The sequence below is a fragment of the Cenococcum geophilum genome (genome assembly GCF_001692895.1).
Source record: "Cenococcum geophilum 1.58 unplaced genomic scaffold K441scaffold_45, whole genome shotgun sequence".
NCBI lineage: Eukaryota > Fungi > Ascomycota > Dothideomycetes > Gloniales > Gloniaceae > Cenococcum > Cenococcum geophilum.
This window is the reverse complement of record NW_027137603.1, coordinates 244300-263954: the sequence shown is the minus strand read 5'-3', so window position 1 is coordinate 263954 and position 19655 is coordinate 244300. Positions and strand designations below refer to the sequence as shown.

Genomic DNA, 19655 nt, shown 5'->3' with positions numbered 1-19655 from the left:
AGCTAGCTAGTTAAATAACCTTAGGGACTTACTTAGTAGGTAATTTAGGCGGACTGGGGCTATAGGCGATCTTAACTATACGGTCGACGTTACTAACAAAGCCGTAGCCGCCACGCCTCTTAACTACCCTAATTAAGCTGGCCAGTTAAATAACTTAGGAAATAGGCTTAGTAGGCGATTTAGGCGGACTAGGGCTATAAATAATCTAAACTACGTAGTTAACGTTGCTAATAAGGCCGTAGCCACTACGCCTCTTAACCACCCTAATTAAGCTAGCTAGTTAAATAACCTTAGGGACTTACTTAGTAGGCGATTTGGGCGGACTAGGGCCATAGACAATCTAAACTATGCGGTTAACATTACTAACAAGGCCGTGGCCACTACGCCTCTTAACTACCCTAATTATACTACTATATTAAATAACCTAGGAAATAGGCTTAGTAGGCGATTTGGGCAGATTAGGGCTATAGATAATTTAAACTGTACGGTTAACGTTGCTAATAAGGCCGTAGCCGCCACACCTCTTAACTACCCTAATTAAGCTAGCTAGTTAAACAGCCTAGGAAGCTAGCTTAGTACGTAATTTAAGTGGACTAGGGCTATAGACAATTTAAACTATACGGTCGATATTGCTAATAAGGCTATGGCCGCCACGCCTCTTAACTACTCTAATTAAGCTAGCCGGTTAAATAACCTAAAAAACTTACTTAGTACGCGATTTAAGCAGACTAGGGCTATGGGCGATCTTAACTATACGGTTAATGTTACTAATAAGGCCGTGGCTACTACGCCTCTTAACTACCCTAAGTAAGCTAGCTAGTTAAATAACTTAGGAAATAGGCTTAGTAGGCGATTTAAGCGGACTAGGGCTATAGGCGATCTTAACTATATAGTCGACATTGCTAATAAGGCTATAGCCGCCATGCCTTTTAACTACCCTAATTAAGCTAGTAGGTTAAACAACCTAGGAAGCTGGCTTAGTATATAATTTAAGCGGACTAGGGCTATAAATAATCTTAACCGCGTAGTTAACATTGCTAATAAGGCTGTAGCCGCTATACCTCTTAACTACCCTAATTAAGCTAGCTAGTTAAATAACCTAGGAAACTTACTTAGCTAGTAATTTAAGCGGACTAGGGCTATAGATAATCTTAACTATATAGTTAATATTGCTAATAAGGCTATAGCCGCTACGCCTCTTAACCACCCTAATTATGCTGCTATATTAAATAACCTAGAAAACTAGCTTAGTACGCGATCTAGGCGGATTAGGGCTATAGACAATTTAAATTATACGGTTAACGTTACTAATAAGGCCGTAGCTACTACGCCTCTTAACTACCCTAATTAAGCTAGCTAGTTAAATAACCTGGGAAACAAGCTTGGTAGGCGATTTAAGTAGACTAGGGCTATAGATAATCTAAACCGCGCGGTTAACGTTGCTAATAAGGCCGTGGCCGCTACGCCTCTTAACTACCCTAATTATGCTGCTATATTAGATAACCTAGGAAATAGGCTTAGTAGGCGATTTGAGCGGACTAGGGCTATAAACGATCTTAAACAATCCCTTCTCTCTTTTAAGGAAGGCTGGAATTATTAAACCACTCTACCTTCTATTTGTATTACCCTAGCTTAATATATAGCTAGGCTCCTTACCTCCTAGTTAAACTAGGAAGAATTAAGCAATATTCTATAAGGCGCCGTAAAGCTTCTCTTAGCCTTAAGTCTATAATTATTAAAAAATGCTAATAAGCAGAAGATACTAGGGGGGTTTACGGGCTTAGCGTCTACAGCTGCGGTAACTGCTCTAAACGTAGAAAAGGAACCCTATTATGCCTTAAAACTCCTAGAACTTAGTCGCGGCGTTATTACCAGTCTTCTATTAGAGATGCGTATAGATATTTCCGATATTAAGTAGTAGCACCCTAAATTGGCAAAGGAATTTATATCCCTTTAAGATTAACTTAACTCGCCTACTAATAGGATAGCTCTTCTAGCACCTAGTAATACTATACCTTTATTAACATTATAGGTAAATTAACGCCACAAAGTATGTGCAAAGTTTAATATAGTTATTATATAGATTTGTGCTTAGCCTAGATTTTAGAACTTTCTCCTTTTACTAGCCGTAAAGGAATTAATAGCTGCTACTAATTTAGGTCCTGTTATAGTAATTAATATAAGTCCCTATTATTATAACGCATTCCTTATTAAGCAGTATTAGATTAGGGTATTAAAATTGCCTAAACTAAGTCTAGAAGAAGTTAAACTAAAGGCATAATATATACGGTCGACTTGCATAACATTAGAAACACTAAAATAGCTATAGAATATCGCTATATACCCAATATTGGAGGCACTAGGTTTTTAGCAAATACCAGCCGATAACAATTGGCCGTATATATAGTAGATCCTCACTAAACTACTTAGCTACTTACCAATTCATACGGCGGGCCGTTATGTTAAAGGGTTTATTATAATAGTACTTAATAGAGTTATATTATCCCATATATTATTAGTTAAGGCACTAATATATAGCCGCTAATATAGCGTACTAAAGCCTATACGTTTAGTGTCTAAGGATGCTTTACTAGTCGCTATATAAGAAACACTAGGTCTATTAATAAATCTAGTCCTTCCTTTTATTAGTAATAAGGAGGATATACTAAAGGAACTCTACCCGTCGCTATAGTTAAAGCTAGTTAGGCCACTATAGCTTAAGAAGGATGTTCTATCACAGCTATATATATGTAAAATTTTCTACTTTGCCGGCTATAGACGCTTAGACCCTTTAAAGCCTTTATAGAGCTATTTACTCTTAAGAGACTAAAAAACCAATTTATTGACAGTAGCGGATCTTTATAATTATAGCTTTTAAGAAAACTTACTATTCTTTAGCTATTTTTCCGCTTGCTCGACCAGGGTAAATAACGCTAAGAGATTCACTAATAAGGTAATTTATCTTATTAGTGCCTGTTAGCTTATAGGCTTTCGCCATATTATCGGTACGCTTTAGGAGGTATTTAATAGCCATTATATTAGTATGGCGAGGCTCCTATATAAGACTATTTAGGATAAAGGTATAACCGACAAAGTAATATATTGGGGATTATACAGAGCCGTCAGAGCGCTTTAAGATATAGATATTAAATGGAGCTAGGCAATAGACGGAACCAGCGCGGCTAGGACAGCTAGCTATAACATTATCCCTAAAGCTATAAAAGTGGGCGATAGTATAGTTAAGACAATGCATAAGGATAATTAGTGTAGGCTAGTTAGAGAGGATAGTGCGTAGGAAATAATAAAACTTAATAGTAGTGTATCTGCGACGTTAGGGCAGATAAAGATTTAACTAACCTTTAAAAAAGAGGTTGTGGGGGTAAACGGTAAGGATAAGGATATAGGTGTAAATGACGGAAATAGTATAATAGCGCTTAATGGAGATAGGAATAATATAACGCTAGAGAGAAACGTAGTACTGTTAGGTCGTAAAGGTTATATAATAAGATAGAAAAGCGCGTTGTTTTGGGTTCTATATATCTACTTTGGTATTTAGGTGCTTATAGTAAGGTGTATAGTAAGGACTTATTTTCTCTACTAAGGGTTATAAGCGGAGCTAGTTGGGCCGCGACACCTAGGCGTTTATAGCGCAAGCATAGCCTTATTTAAGCTTCTGGCCCTTACCTTAGCCTTGTAGTACGTTTAGGCATTTAGTTTATATTATAGCGTAGTAGATATAGATCTATATAATTGCACTAGGTACCTACTACGTACTATATAAGTAGTATTATCTTAAGGTTCTTACGCTCGCGGGAACTAGTAGGGAGGATAGCTGACTTGTACCTACTATACCCTTATTAAGGTGGCGTTTCCTAGATATTAGCGGTTAAAGCTTTAGCGCAATTATTATATAGGGTGTTATCTATTTAACTAAAGCCTCTTTCCTTAGCTAAAGAAAGGTGGCCGCTATAGAGTTGGCCGCTATAATTATAGGAGGTGGGTTTATCTAGGATTTTAAATATATGGCTTAGAGCGATTGTTATTAATAGTAGTTATTAATAGAGCTGTTACCCTATAAGGCTAGGTCTGCCTTTTATTACTTAAAATATTTAAGTAGTTAATAAGCTAAGACCTATATCTCTATAGGTGACTTTATTCTACCACCTTTTACTTATATACGTAAGCGCAGTGTCCGCCTTTAAACTATAATCCCCTTACTTATAATAAACCGACTTAAGGCATACCGATTAATACTATTAGTGCCGAGATAGAAAATGTATACCTTCTTTACTTCCCCCTTCGCGTTTAATTTTTATAACTAATATAGCTATTATAGGAAATTATAATCCTTTAATATAATGTCTGCTTTAAGCTTAACTGGCTCTTAGATATAAATTTAAAGTATTCCTAACTAATCTATAATTAGGCGCTTATACTTTCCACAGCTATTAATTCTATAGCTATATACTATATTGCTGCCAGAGACTTATTTAAAGAAGATTTATAGAATTATAATAGTAATTTTATTAATCCTAGTAAGCTCCTTTTAGCTTCTAGCTTATCCCTTTCACCTATAGGTAAGCTAGCTAAATAGACTAAGGTAAGCACTGCTAATTAGTTTTCCTCTTATAACGGTAATTTAACGCTATCTTAAGGCGCTAATATAACCCCCTAAAAGTCTCCCGCGCCTTCTCTTTAACACCCTTTATTCTATATGGAAAACTAGTTCCCCTTTATAGCTATAAACTTATTAATCTAAAGTACGGAGACATTGTAGCAAAGTCCTAGTAGTTAACCCTATAATTATACGGATAACTAAAAAGAAGAGAAAGAACAGTCGCTATCTTAGGTAGATAAGCAATACTGTAAAGAGCCTCAATAATTAATTAACTATAATCTCTAATATATAAGGCGGGACGACTAAATATAGGCGCGTAAAGAGGGGTAGGATAAAGTAGAGTTAGATAATATTTATAGACGGGATAATATAATAGAAGAAGTTAGATATAATTTTAAACCGTAAAGCAAAATATACTAAAGAGAAGGAGTATAATCGCCTACAAATAAAAAGTAACTATAGTAAGCTAAGCTTACCAAAACACTAAATACAGCAATTATTAGGTCTGGAAGGACAATATTAAAGCGGCTTTGGAGTAAACAAAAAGTTAATAATTAACACTCCTATAAGGTTAAGAGGCTATAGAAATAAACTCTAAAGGAGATTCTACCTATCTATAACTACAAATTTCCGTTAATAGAGATATATTAAACCTTTGCTAACTATAGCTTATTAGACAATTCTGATAGGCTCTAGCTCTTTACTTACTTATTCTTTACAGTTGCTAGCTAGGACGCTTTTATATAGCTATAGAATTCCTATCTTACTATTTAGGAGAGTATAAGCATAGTTATTCTTTTTTTTAGTAATATAGTATCCGCAAACATAGAGTCTCTAGATTAATTAGATGTCTTACTTACTACAGCTTTTATTATAAAGCGATTCTACCTAATTAGATTAGTAGAAGCTTATACGCGGCTAAAATAGAATTACTAGCTTTAATTAGTCCGGTAAACTAGACGTTAGTAAAATAAAGAGCAAATATTAGAACTAGGTCACTGCGGCTAGGCTGCTTCCCGCGCTTTAGATAATATACTATCTTAGGCGTATCCTAAACTTATAAGATATATAGTTAAGTATAATAAATAACTAACCACCTTAAAAAATAGACTTAGTTAGGGACGCAACTAGCACATACTAGCAGCTTAATTTGGCACTGGTATCCTTGCTTTAATCCTAATTAATAGTGATTTTAGTATTTATAACTGCGAGTAAGCTTCCTTCCTGCTAGCAGAATCTACACTAGGCTAACTTCCTATAGTATTAAAAGACTTCTAGTAGATAATTTTAAATTGCTTATTAATATTTTAGATAAAGAATATAGTGGTTTTCTCTGTAAATATAGCTAATAGATAACTCACTTTCTTAATCTCCTCTTGGGACCAATTCTAGAGAGAAAATATATGCTTAAGGATACGGATAGATCCCTTATAAAGGAGGAGCTATTTAACTCGCTAGGTTTAATAGAATACCTAGAACTAGATAGGTAAATATTAGTGTAGATTTTTGCAGTATATAGGGATGTGTATTAATTATATATATAGATTATTACAACTAAAAAGCTTAATATAGCTCTCACTATATATATTCATAAACTTTATATAAAGACAAATTTAATAGGCATTATATTTAGGTTTAGGGCTTTTAGGAAGCTCTTAATTCTAAAAAAACTAATCTCAATTATCTATTCCTACCTTTATTTTCTAGTATAATTACTATAGAGGAACTATAAATAGTATAAATGGTAGTAAAAGAATAAAAGATTAGAGATATAGTAAAGTGTAAGGCTTTGTACGCCTAAGGTAACACTAAGCTAGGTGCCTATACTGCGCTACGCCGCGTATGGGGCCAAATAATAAAATATACACCTTACTCCTCACAACAAGCAATGACTAAGGGAGCACCCGACTGACCCAAAAAAGTCTTTTATTTAACGCCTAAAATTAGGTACTTAATTTTCAAGGTCTACTTAATCCCCCAAACCTCCTTAACATCATCGTTTCCTCTCTAGCGCTCGGCCCCAAGTTAAGCAGCAATGCTAATCATTTAAGCGACAGGAAATTCTATTAATAACTCTTCACTCTACCTAATTGCTTTTATAGTATCTTAAGTCCGAATAAATCTAGAATGTCTTCTCGATGGGCATTCTCGTCTTATCTTCACGCTTACTCTAGTTACTCTTATTTATATCGGCCCCGATCTCAATATAGCGCTTAACGGCCTCATTTCTAATCTAACCGCTATACTTAATAAAAAAGGGAACAAGCCTCACCATTTTGCTATAACGTATAGTCTTATAAATATTACGATACTACTTAATTACTTTAAGCCTAGCGAGGACATATATCTCCAACTTCTATAATTACGCCTCCGTAGTGGCATACTTACAGCACACACTCTTAAAGATACGAAACTCTTAGGGCGTATTAATAACTAACTAAAAGCAATCTATAAATACTAACTAAAGCTAGAGGTTCCTTTTAGATATATTGAAAACTGGCGCGGATATAGACCTAGAGATCACCCTATTTATATACAAATAGTAAACGCTAGTACCTCCTAGGATATCTGGTAAGAATTTAAAGCCGCTATAAGTACTCTTAATTAAAGGCTTCTCTAATGGACATTTGGCTAATAATACTAAGTTAAGGAAGAACCGTTTAAAGCCTAAGAAGGGGAAATGTCTATTAGAGGTAGGAGATATTAGCTAGAATAATATAATAAAGCGTTAATCGTAGATACACAGTAATTTAAGAGATGGAGTTAAGAAATAATATTTTTAAGTTTTTCTGTCTAAGGCTAGAGGAATTTGGAAAGAGACTAAGGTTTTATTTAACTTGGCTATATTTATAACTATAAATAAAGAGTGCTACATTGGGCACTTCTGACTTTAAAAGGCTTATTACATCAATTCCGGCGTCCTATACTCTAAATCACAGCTATATATACCCTATAATGTCCTTATATTCCAGACATTATTTAGATTGTTTTCCGCACACTATACGCCATTTTGTCTAGCCGTATTACACTTACGCGTGCACTTATTAGAGTAAAAGTAACCGTAACTGTATAAGAGTATTTCCTAAATATATATAGTATACCTTTAGAGACGAGTTAGCTGCTTTCTGTGGATAGTAAGGAATAATTTTATAAATTTAAGGCAGAATACTGGCTCTTCTTTTATAGGAATTTATAGTTTTATAGCTTTTTATAGAGTGATATTTCTTAAAGCTGTTAGTATAGAACAGAGCTAAGGAAAGTGGACTTTGGTAGGTATATAAACTATTAATACTTATCTCTACTTAAATAAGGCTAGATTTATATATATTAGTGCAGATATGTTAGTAGCAAAGATGTATAAAAACAGCTGTATGTAGTAAGAAAATACACTTAGATATTTAAACTATTCCATTTTAAGGTGCCTGCGGTAAGCTTTAAGATATTAAGTAGTAGCCTTGCAGGTATCACTAACCGGTAAATATAGATCCTTTTATATCTTAGATATTAATATCTAGTAATGCTACCTATAAGTCAATATCCAAAACGCAGTGAAAGTAATAGTATTTTGTAAATAAAATAAAGCAGGGGCGCTAAGTAGGCCATTCTACTATAGGCTTAGTGGGGGCATCCCAAGAGGATATTTTCCTATAGATGCCTTCGCTAAGAGGATGGTGCCTAGAATATGCCTCTAAGGGCATAAACTGCTAATTTAGTAGTAAGATAATGAATATATACGCTCCGGATACCGCCCTTTATTTAGCTCTTTTACCTACCGCTATAAAGCCTTTATTTATATAGAAGCTTAAAAGCGCTCTACTTTAGTATAGCTAAGTAGGCATACGAATAGTAAGTTAATTTCTCCTGCCGTTATAGTTATATCTATCCGACTGGTATTATTAGCTAGTGCCTCTTCCCCGCTAGAGGCTACGTACTATATTTTATTCTTAACAAACCCAAATAGCGACTTGTCTTGCCTAAGCCGACGCTCTATCTTATTGTATTCCCCTTATATAAGCTAAAAGGATGTCTACGGATTTTGATTGCTATATCTTTAAGAAGTGCGATAACTTAGGGAGCTTAGGTAAAGGCTTTTTTATCAGTTTGCGGAGGCGTCAAAGGCGCGCCTATAAAGCTTAAAGGCAGTGTAATATGCTGAGATTCTTTTAAAGGAGGCTGCGATGTAAATATAGCCGTATATCATGGCATAAGATGGGCTGTATCCTAAAGTTAAATAGTGGTCATTTTAAGGACTGGTAGGGGTTTCGGCATAGTTTAGTTAACTTAGCAACCACGCCAAGCTAAACGCCAAGCAGCGGAGGTAGTGTATCACCGCTATAACGCTATACTTAAAATAACACTAACCATAGTTCCCTAGGAAGTAGACCCTTAATAACCCTATAGCTGGAGTAGGTTAGCTACCCTCCCTGCTAGCGTAGGTAAACTATAGAGGCCTTTAAGTCTATAGCGTACTAGCGACGCTATTAGTGGCCTTAAACGCTAAGAGAAGAAAACTTGGGGTAGCCTAGTTGTACTACCCCGTATTATTTCGCTTATCCCCGCCCCCTAAACTATTTCCCAATATCTAATAGCTAATATTATTGCGCTTACTTAACGTAAGTTGTTATATACTTATCTTTATATTTTCCAATACTCTCTAATAGACTTATTAGTATAATGCGTCTTCTAAAATCTAAAGATGATGGCGACTTTAGTAGGAGTTAGTAGTAAGACCTAAGGTTTATAGAATAGCATGCTGTTAATCCTTACGACTAAGATAGCGGCTGTATACGAAGGGGAGAAGTTAGACGGCACGTTGGGCGACTAAGGTGGCGCCTTCCCATTTATCGCGGTCTTAGAGCATTTGTATAACGCTATATGTAGCTCTAACTTAATTAATAGGAGGCGAAGTTAAATATTTAAATAAGGTTAGAAAGCAGTCTAAAGCAGTGTCTATATTATCTAAGTTTTCTATCTACTTATATTAGCTTCTAAGTATATTTCTAAGGCCTTTTAGCCAATATGCCTAGTTAGGATGGTCTTTAGGAGTAACAGATACCGCTATCTCTACTCTTAAAATAGCCGCTTTTAAGTTATCTATATTTCCCGTCCACTTATATTAGTAGAATAGCTTAATCCTAAGGTTGTTTAGAGGTAATACCTAGTAAAGATAGCCTTTAGGAGTAGTAGACACCGCCTTCTTTACTCTTAAAATAGCCGCTTTTAAGTTATCTATATTTCCCGTCCGCTTATATTAGCTTAATAGCTTACCCCTAAGGTTATTTAAATATATTGCCCGGTAAAGATAGCCTTTGGGAGTAGTAGATACCGCCTCCTTTACTCCTAAAATAGCCGCTTTTAAGTCATTTATATTTTCCGTCCGCTTATATTAGCTTTTAAGTATAATCCTAAGGTTAATTAGCTAACCTACCTAGTTAGGATAGTCTTTAGGAGTAGCAGATACCGCTACCTTTACTCTTAAGATAGCCGCTTTTAAGTTATTTATATTTCCCGTCCGCTTATATTAGCGTAATAGTATACCTTTAAGACCGGCTAGCTAACCTACCTAGTTAGGATAGTTTTTGGGAGTAGTAAATACCGCCTTTTTTACTCTTAAGATAGCCGCTTCTAAGTTATCTATGCTTCCCGTCTATTTATATTAGCGTAATAGTATGCCCCTAAGGCTGTTTAGCCGAACTGCCCGGTTAGAATAGTCTTTAGGAGCAGCAGATACCGCCTTTTCTATTTTTAAAATAGCCGCTTTTAAGTTATCTATATCCCCTATCCGCTTATATTAACTTAATAGCTTACTTCTAAGGTTTTTTAGCCTACCTACCCGGTTAGGACGGTTTTTAGAAGTAGTAAACGCCGCTACCTTTACTTTTAAGATAGCTACTTTTAAGTTATCTATATTTCCCGTCCGCTTATATCGGCAGATTAGCTTATCCCTAAGGTTATTTAAATATATTACCCGGTTAGGATGGTCTTTAAGAGTAGTAAATACCGCCTCTTCTGCTCTTAAAATAGCCGCTTCTAAGTTATCTATATTTCCTATCCGTTTATATTAGCTTTTAAGTATATTCCTAAGGTTGTCTAGATACCTTACCTGGTAAAGATGGCCTTTAGAAGTAGCAGATACCGCCTCCTTTACTCTTAAGATAGCCGCTTTTAAGTCATCTATGTTTCCTATCTATTTATATCGGCTTTTAAGCATATTTACAAGGTTGTTTAGCGTAAGTACCCAGTTAGGATAGTCTTTAAAAATAGTAGATACCGCTACCTCTCCTCTTAAGATAGTTTTTTTTAAGTTATCTATGTTTCCTATCCGCTTATATTGGATTCTAAGCTTATTCCTAAGGTTGTTTAGATATATTACCTAGTTAGGGTAGTCTTCGGGAGTAGTAGATACCGCCTCCTCTACTCTTAAGATAGCCGCTCCTAAGTTATCTAAGTTTCCCGTCTGCTTATATCGGCGGGATAGCATTTTTTTAAGGTTGTTTAGCATATCTACCTAGTTAGGATAATCTTTAGGTGTAATACTAAGAGCTAGCTCTAACTTAGAGATCGCTTTTACTATATTATCTTTTTTTAAGGTCCGTTTAAAACGAGCTTTAAGTAACTCGCTTAGGATATATAACTTAGCTACTAAATCAGACATATCCCTAGATGAAATCGCAACTGCCTATTCTGTAGCCTAAATAGCTTCGTCTAGGTCCTTAGTGCTTTACGTTTAGCGAAACTGAGTTATAAATAAGCGCTGTAAAAGATCAACTCTCTCTTTTAGTTTCTAGTCATCTTTAGCTATTACGCCTATAGCTTGTTTCGCTCTTTAGATAGACTCTTTTAGGTACTCTATACTACCTAATTATAGAAATTGGGTATAGCTTACTTCTATAAGACTAAAAAGTATAGCGGCATTATCTAGGCTAGTAGATAGATCTATAGCTTTCCTAAAAGGTGGCTCTTTATATATTAATTAGTTATTAATAGCAAGTATATTAATTAATATATTCAAACTTCGCAAGACAGAACTTAATATATAGAAGTAATGGGTAAGGTAAAAATGCTTATTAAGGCGAATCCTACGCTATACCGGCTGCTGTTAAGTATAGTAGGGTGCGTAAGGGGCAGAGGATATATATCTATGGTTAGATACATAAACTACTAAGAAGCGATAGCCTTATAGTTAAGCTCTTATAAAAAAGAAAGCCCTAGGGCTAGATGCCTAACAGTTAGCTATTTATACCTTTACCCTTCCATTATAAATAAAAGAACGCTAATAGGTGGGATAGCGCCAAGGTAGTAGGGCTTTTCTGCTTAGGGTATAGCCGTATAAATGGGGCTAACTGGCTGCTATAGCCTAACTACTATAGCCTAGCTGAAATGCCTTGCCGTATGCAGCTATGGAGCCTAGCCTAGCGAAGTTCGTATTCTAGACAGCTGGCGGAAAGAAGCTTACGCCTCGCTTAGTAAAACTTTATCTTAGTGTTTACTATTCGCTTGTTACGCATTAGCTAGATAAGGCTATTGCTACCTAACGGAACCTTACTATTGACTTAGCCTTATAATAATCCATAAGGTCTATTAATCGAATACGCTAATATTTCTTTAAATATTCTAGAGGTGACTTAATGCAAAGCTTCTAAGTATTAGCCTTTAATTCCTATCTAACTCTAAACACTTCCTTACACCTAGAGGAATAATGTCTTTAAAAAATCGCGCCCTACTTATTGCCAGCCCCTATAGCGGACTCCTTAGCCTAAAGAATAATATTAAAACAATAGCGGCCGTTCTTGGAAAGTATACATTTCAGATAGAGAAGTGTTGTGATAAAAATGCTACTCGGGCCGGGATTCTCAAGGCATAGCAGCAACTCATCTCCAATACTTCTGCCAATAACACGGTCGTAATTTACTACTCTGGACACGGCGCCGTAGTGGAGTCGAAACCGAATAAGAATAATGGGCAGAAATAGTCCGAAAAGCCATAGCGCTCTCAGTTCATAGTTCCGGTAGACTATAATAAGATAACTAAGAATGACTTTTAAGGCATATTAGACGTTAAGATGTCACATATATTACAAGACATCACTAAGAAGACACGGAACGTCACCGTCATTTTGGACTGCTGTTACGCTTCCCGCATATGCCGCGACCTACGTCATAAAGACAAAGCCCGACCAAAGAGCTTGCTAAACCTCCAGCACCACAACATCCTGCTAAACTATGCGGACAAGCTCCGGATGGAGGGACAGCTTAATAGAGAGATTTTCATTAAGGGCAATCCTTACGCTATACGCATAGCCGCCGCGGCTACCACAGAGACCGCATGGGAGTACGAGAACCTTAAGGGTCAACCCATAGGTGCGCTGACGGAATCGCTTGCTTCTGCGATTAAGAAAACATATAGCCAAAAAGTTTCGTGGCGAACCGTCCTACTTAGGGTTAGTGAAAGCGTAAATATCGAGTTCCCTCAACAGCATCCCCGAGTGGAAGGGCCTGATAAGCGCATACTCTTTTCTATCAAAACAGTAAGAAACGGGGCGTTTGTAATTAAAATGGAAGATAGTAAAGTAATAATTTAAGGGGGGAGAGTCATAGGGGTGCGGGAAGGGAATGTTTATGCTATCATGCTCTTCGGGTCAGAGCGGGTAGAGAAGGAAAAAATTATAGCAATAGCAAAGGTCACTAATATTAACGGATTTAAAGCCAAAGCCAAGTTAGAATTTGGAACAACGCCTAGCCGCATACCCTACAACGGAGCACTCGCTTTCTTACAGGCCGAGACCCTCTATCAATTCGCCGCTTCATATCTAGATGGCTTCCAGGCTCTTTAAACACGGCTAGCTGCTTTTAAGTTTCTTAAATGCTACAAACCTAAGGAAGATATTGAACGGCTAGTTGAGTTTCGGCAAGAAGGAGGGGAAATTTTCATACTTAACGCTCGAGAAGTACACCTTGCCTTGTATTAGTTCACTATTGGGACCTTACAGGCAGCTGTTAAAAAGGCTATCATTTATACTAAGAGGCTTGCTCAAGCGCAGCACCTCCTCAAACTTGAGTCAGGAACTGGCGATAAAAAACTTAATCATAAGGTGGATATTAAATTCGGTGTTGTTCGCGATGGCCAACGCAATCCACTTCCACTTCCGGAGAATAGGCAAGCCTCTGTAACAGAGAAAGAGCGGGTTTATATATCGCTTCGTAGCAATGACACCAGCACAGTGTTTGTGTCCGTGTTCGACGTTAATGTTGCTAGAAAAGTCACCTTAGTATTAACATCTTCGCCAAAGGGGATTGAGCTAGGCCCTAGCCGTAAGTATACGCTTGGAAAAAGTCAGTTCGGTATTAGACTTAAAGGACTAGAAATTTTCTGGCCAGAACCAATCTCTAAAAGAGAGCATGTGGAGGAGAGGTTAATATTTCTAATATCAAGCTCGGAGGTTGACCTTCAGCATTTAGCCAAGCCGCTGCTGCCCTGTCCTGAGATAAGAGGGGATATTTCTAGTTTAGAGAGGCTTATATACCAGTTTGCCTATAGCAAAGATAGAGACATTGCGCGTAATACTTAAGGTTATTGTATTCCTTACGCCGTTAAGCATCTACCTTTTTCTTTGCGACCTCAATCCATACAAGATGCTACTTCATAGTGTGCTCAAAATACATACTTAGAATTTTGACCTTTTTGATCATTTTGGTGGCCTAACAGATTAAACTATTCTTCTCTCCGCATTGTATCCGGATATAGGCCGTGCGTCTTTATATCCGAGGCAAATTCACCTCCTAAAATCACGCATTTTATCGCACGCACTACATTGGGATGCCACGTGCTACTAGAGAGAGGGATAGTCAAGTTATAAAACTATATATAGCAAATGGTACTAAGCTCCGGTGCACGCCTAAAGATAGAGGAATACTTTACCCTTAAATATAAGACTTTCGCAGTACCCTTGTTCAAGGTCCCTCTTCTATAAGTATTTATGGACCTCTGCGTCAACAATAATCCCAGCGGTTTCTTTCCCTCCTCTCCCTTCTGCGTAGATTTTCCAACGGTTTCCAGACTCAAGATAGGCATTATCAATGTCTCGGCTTGAAAACCTTCTTAACTCTACCTTCCTATACTGCACGGCAAATATTTGCTCTCCCGGCGCAATAAAGCCTTTCGTTTCATCTATTCGTCGTTCCCGAGATATACCAGCACCAACATCTAAAATATCTCCTAGGGGTATAACAACTCCACCCGCTGCGGCGGCCAAGGTCACAGGCACCTAGATCGCTCCTTCAACTCCCGCTAACTGGGACTCGCGTTGGCTAATACGCGCGTCTGTCAAAGTCCTAATGCCAACTACTAGATAAACGTTCTGTCTCCTTCTAATTACCCGCTCTAGCTATCGCCGAGACGACGAAGAGTGGCAAACCCTTTAGAAGATTTCTCTAGAGTTTTAAAGTTAACGGTTAATACAAACCGCTGAGGATATATCGACCCTGGAAACATTTTAAGCATTATATAAGATATATAGAGGCTGCGATAAGAATGTATAAAGCCGTAAGCCTTTTGTCTGCTCGAGGATATGCTTAAAATTCTCAAGCCGTTATATAATGACGTCGTCGTCGTCGGAGAAAGAGTGAGGGTCAGGCTAATAGAAGTCTTATACTAGATCCTGAGGACACAGGACTAGGCGACTAAGTTAAACGGCATCCTAGGGAAAGAGACTGTCTAAGATCAAAGTAGTGGATGGCGGCTAGATGCGGTCGAAGACGTAGTTATAATATATAATTGGTGCTAATCATAAACACGTCCGTTTGCTGGTCGAACTAATATAGTAACCCTATAACATTTAGATTACTAACTAAGATTATAGGGACAAAGAACAAGATATTAAGGCTTAGACAAGGATGCTCGCGAATAAAAAAACTAACCAATGGGCCAGCTTGCCAAGCAACGTCGTGGGCAAACTCGGCATCTACGTAATTACGGAAGGGGAATCCAAAACTATAAATGTTAACAATCTAACTGAGCCAAAAGATACAGTTAAAGAGTGAGTAAAATGATATAGAGGGTTTGTAAGATTAAGTGTTTCCTATTTTATCATGGCCTTTCTCTTGCAATAAAGGCTTTGTGGTGCTTATAGTCTTATAGACTTTTTATATATACTATAAGTATAGACCGACTATAACGTACGTATTTAGAAGTATTATAAAGAGCCAGTCTAAGAGCCCGGGCTATTTCCGAGCCGATAATATTATAAAGCCTATAACGTTGCAAGCTATAAATGACCGTAGTAGATATAATAGTAGGAGCATAACCTAACCACGATTAAGAGCCGGCTAACACCAGCTAGTAATCCTAGCCGGTTTTTAATATTAGCACGTCGTTCTTATTATTAAGACTCTTTAGCGGCGGCTAGAGCGAGGAGGAAATAGTAATTGCTGCGTAGTTAACAGAGCACGGTTAGCATAGCGAGATACAACTAGCACGAAACAGGCTGTGTCGATAGGATTGACAACAAATTGCATGTTTTACTTGCAAAGGAGGAGCTACTTTTAAATATCATTCCACCTTGCTCGCCTAAGTATATCCTTTCGGCATACATAGCCGGGGCGTATACAGCCTCTAGCAAAAATTTATTTCGCTACAGTACGCGGGCTCGCCAAATCGCCACCAACTGTATATAGTAATTGTAGCGAACGCATATGCCTGCACGCAAGGACCTTTTTGGTTGCCCTAGAGAATCGCCTTAGTTAGCTAGGGGAATCAAATTAAAGACGTACTCTTCCTCTTCCCCCCCTTAACTACGCCTCCGTCGTGGCCGCTAAAACGCGAATACAACGCTGTCTCTGCAATTGCCGATGAAATTTAGCAATATCGTACGGGTGGAAACCTTACGATATTTAACGAAGATCGCGACACTACGGGAGAAGGCCGATCGCGAAGTTTGAAGTTCTTGCAACCAAGTATAGGCGTTCGCTACGATTGCTATATATAGTTAGTAGCAACTAAGCGAAATTGGATATATAGCGAATAATAATTTTACTAAAGAGGGGGGTGAAGCTGGTCGTGCCCAAAGCTGTAATTAATAAGTCCACTATAAGCCAACGTTACTAATTGGGTCTCGTCGCGTGGAGCACAAGATATACCTACCAGAATGCGGCGGTAGAGTGTTTCTAGCTGTTCTTATGGTAGGGAAGTTAATGGCTGATAACACGTCATATATAATAGCTCTAAAAGTTGAAATACTACGGCTATGTTAGCTGGACAAGCTATAGGATCCACTAGACCAATGCCATTTAGTGTTATATTAAGCAAATACCCGGTATAGATATCTACGTTATTAATGGCCTGTAGAAGGCGATTGGGATATAAGTACTTAGCTAGTTTATATACGCGCGTCGCAGTATATATAAGAGAAAATTCCTTATAGCTGGATAATTAGAATCTACTTAAAACATAACCTAGGAATCGCGGGCCGATATAAGAAGTAATTAGTTATAAAGCGTTATAACCTAGATGCTTTTTGGGGTATAGATATATATATAATCTCCTAGCTTTGCCTAAGCTGTTATTTTTACGAGGCTAGAGGTTACATTCGTATATATTAGTTATAAGTCAGACGTATTAGACGTGTTAGCTAAATAGCGAGAGTTTAGGTGTGAAGGCGTACTTACTATAGGTATTATAATATCTATAGGGTTTGTTCCTTCCTAAAGAAACTGCTTAATTATCTCTATAGCTTAAACAGCTCCTTTAAGGGATTAGACTTTTACGTAAAAGTCAAACCTAATAAGTACTGCCTAATAGTTCGTCATATACAGATAAGGAAAATTGAAAAGTCAAAGTATACGATTAATAGACTAAATCGCTATAATAAAGCTTAGAGGACTAACAGAAAACTTTTATTAGGCAGTAGTAGCGCAACCTACAATTGGCCAGTTGTCCGTAAAGTGAGGTGTGAGCTTCTTTTCGCTAGCTGTCTAGAATATGACTTTACTAGGCTAGGCTCCGCGGCTATATACGGCGAGGCATTTCAGCTAGGCTATAGTAGTTAGGCTGTAGCAGCCGGTTAGCCCTATTTATACGGCTATACCCTAAGTAGGAAAGCCCTAACCTTAGTACTGTTCTACCTATTAGTGTTTATTTATCTACAATTGTATAGCGATATTAGGGTAAAAGTATAAATAGCTAGCTGTTAGGTATCTAGCCCTAGGGCTTTCTTTTTTGTAAAAGCTTAATTATAAGGCTATTGCTCCTAAGTGGTTTATATATCTAACTATAAATATATATCCTCTACCCCTTACATACCCTACTGTATTTAACAGCAGCCGGCATAGTGTAGGATTTGCCTTAGTAAGCATTTTTACTTTACCTATTACTTTTATATATTAAGTTCAGTCTTATAAAGTTTAAATACATTAATTAATATACTTAATATCAATAACTAATTAATATATAAAGAGCCACCTTTTAGGAAAGTTATAGATCTGTCTACTAGCGTACCATTATTAGATAATACTGCTATGCTATTTATTCTTATAAAAGCAAACCATACCTAATTTTTGCAATCTAGTAGTATGGAGTACTTAAAAGAGTCTATCTAAAGAGCAAAACAAGCTATAGATATAATAGCTAGAGATAATAGGATACTAAAAAAGAGAGTTAATCTCTTATAGCATATACTTATAACTTAGTTTCGCTAAACGTAAAATACTAAGGACCTAGATAAAGCTATTTAGGCTATAAAATAGGCAGTTATAATATTATTTAGGGACATATTTAATTTAGTAACTAAGTTATACATCCTAAACGAGTTACTTATAGCTTGGTTTAAACGGACCTTAAAAAAAGATAATATAGCAGAAGCGATCTCTAAGGTAGAGCTAGCTCTCGCTATTATACCTAAAGACTATTCTAACCGCGTAGGTATACTAAACAACTTTGGGAATACGCTATTAAGTTAATATAAGTAAACGGGAAATATGGATGACTTAGAAGCAGCTATCTTAAGAGCAGAGAATGCAGTATCTACTACTTCCGAAGACTATTCTAACTAGGTAAGGTAGCTAAGCAACCTTAGAGTTATACTATCCCGCTAATATAAACGGATAGGAAATATAAATAACTTAAAAGCGGCCATCTTAAGAGTAGAGGAGGTGGTGTCTGCTACTCCCAAAGACTATTCTAACTAGGTAGGTCGGCTAAACAACCTTAGGAATATACTTAAAAACCGATATAAGCGGATGAGAAATATAGATAACTTAGAAGCGGCCATTTTAAGAGCAAAGGAAGCGGTTTCTGCTACTTTCTAAGGCTATCCTAACCGGGTAATGTATTTAAGCAACCTTAGGAGTACGCTTAAAGGCCGATATAAGCGGATGGGAAATATAGATAACTTAAAAGCGGCTATTTTAAGAGTAGAGGAGGCGGTGTCTACTACTCCTAAAGACTATCCTAACTAGGCAGGTTGGCTAAACAACCTTAGAAATATACTTAAAAACCGATATAAGCGGATAAGAAATATAGATAACTTAGAAGCGGCCATTTTAAGAGCAGAGGAAGCGGTATCTGCTACTCCCTAAGACTATTTTAACCGGGCAATATATTTAAGCAACCTTGGGAGTAAGCTTAAAGGCTAATATAAGCAGATAGGAAATATAAATGACTTAAAAGCGGCTATTTTAAGAGTAGAGGAGGTAGTATCTGCTACTCCTAAAGATTATTCTAACCGGGTAGGTCGGCTAAGCAACCTTAAGAGTATACTTAAAAGCCAATATAAACGGATAGGAAACATAGATAACTTAAAAGCGGCCATTTTAAGAGTAGGGGTAGCGGTATCTGCTATTCCCAAAGACTATCCTAACTAGGTAGGTTGGTTAAGCAACTTTAAAAGTGACCTTAGAATCTAATATAAGCGGATAGGAAATATAAATGACTTAAAAGCGGGCATCTTAAGAGTAAAGGAGGCGGCGTTTGCTACTCCCCAAGACTATCCTAACTAGGCAATTATACTAATTAACCTTAGGATTATGCTATCTCGCTAATATAA

At 37.0% G+C, this 19655-nt stretch overlaps 4 protein-coding genes across 4 annotated transcripts; all 4 read left to right on the top strand.

Moving 5' to 3' along the window:
- Positions 1-280: 280 nt before the first annotated feature.
- K441DRAFT_452811 (uncharacterized protein) lies at positions 281-1570 on the top strand (the record flags this gene model as incomplete). Its single annotated transcript, XM_067641709.1, has 2 exons — positions 281-482; positions 1416-1570. Coding segments are annotated over 2 exons (357 nt in total), but the record flags the coding sequence as incomplete, so codon positions are not given.
- A 165-nt stretch (positions 1571-1735) lies between these two features.
- On the top strand, positions 1736-1918 carry K441DRAFT_578326 (uncharacterized protein; the record flags this gene model as incomplete). The annotated part of the gene is made up of 1 exon (XM_067644285.1): positions 1736-1918. A coding segment is annotated over one exon (183 nt), but the record flags the coding sequence as incomplete, so codon positions are not given.
- Positions 1919-12680: 10762 nt separating this feature from the next.
- Positions 12681-14186, top strand: K441DRAFT_680106 (uncharacterized protein; the record flags this gene model as incomplete). Its single annotated transcript, XM_067651340.1, has 3 exons — positions 12681-13145; positions 13608-13929; positions 13996-14186. 3 exons carry the CDS (start codon positions 12681-12683, stop codon positions 14184-14186), a joined length of 978 nt encoding a protein of 325 aa, XP_067500208.1.
- Positions 14187-18921: 4735 nt separating this feature from the next.
- Positions 18922-19473, top strand: K441DRAFT_578372 (uncharacterized protein; the record flags this gene model as incomplete). The annotated part of the gene is made up of 2 exons (XM_067644286.1): positions 18922-19035; positions 19303-19473. Coding segments are annotated over 2 exons (285 nt in total), but the record flags the coding sequence as incomplete, so codon positions are not given.
- Positions 19474-19655: the final 182 nt, after the last annotated feature.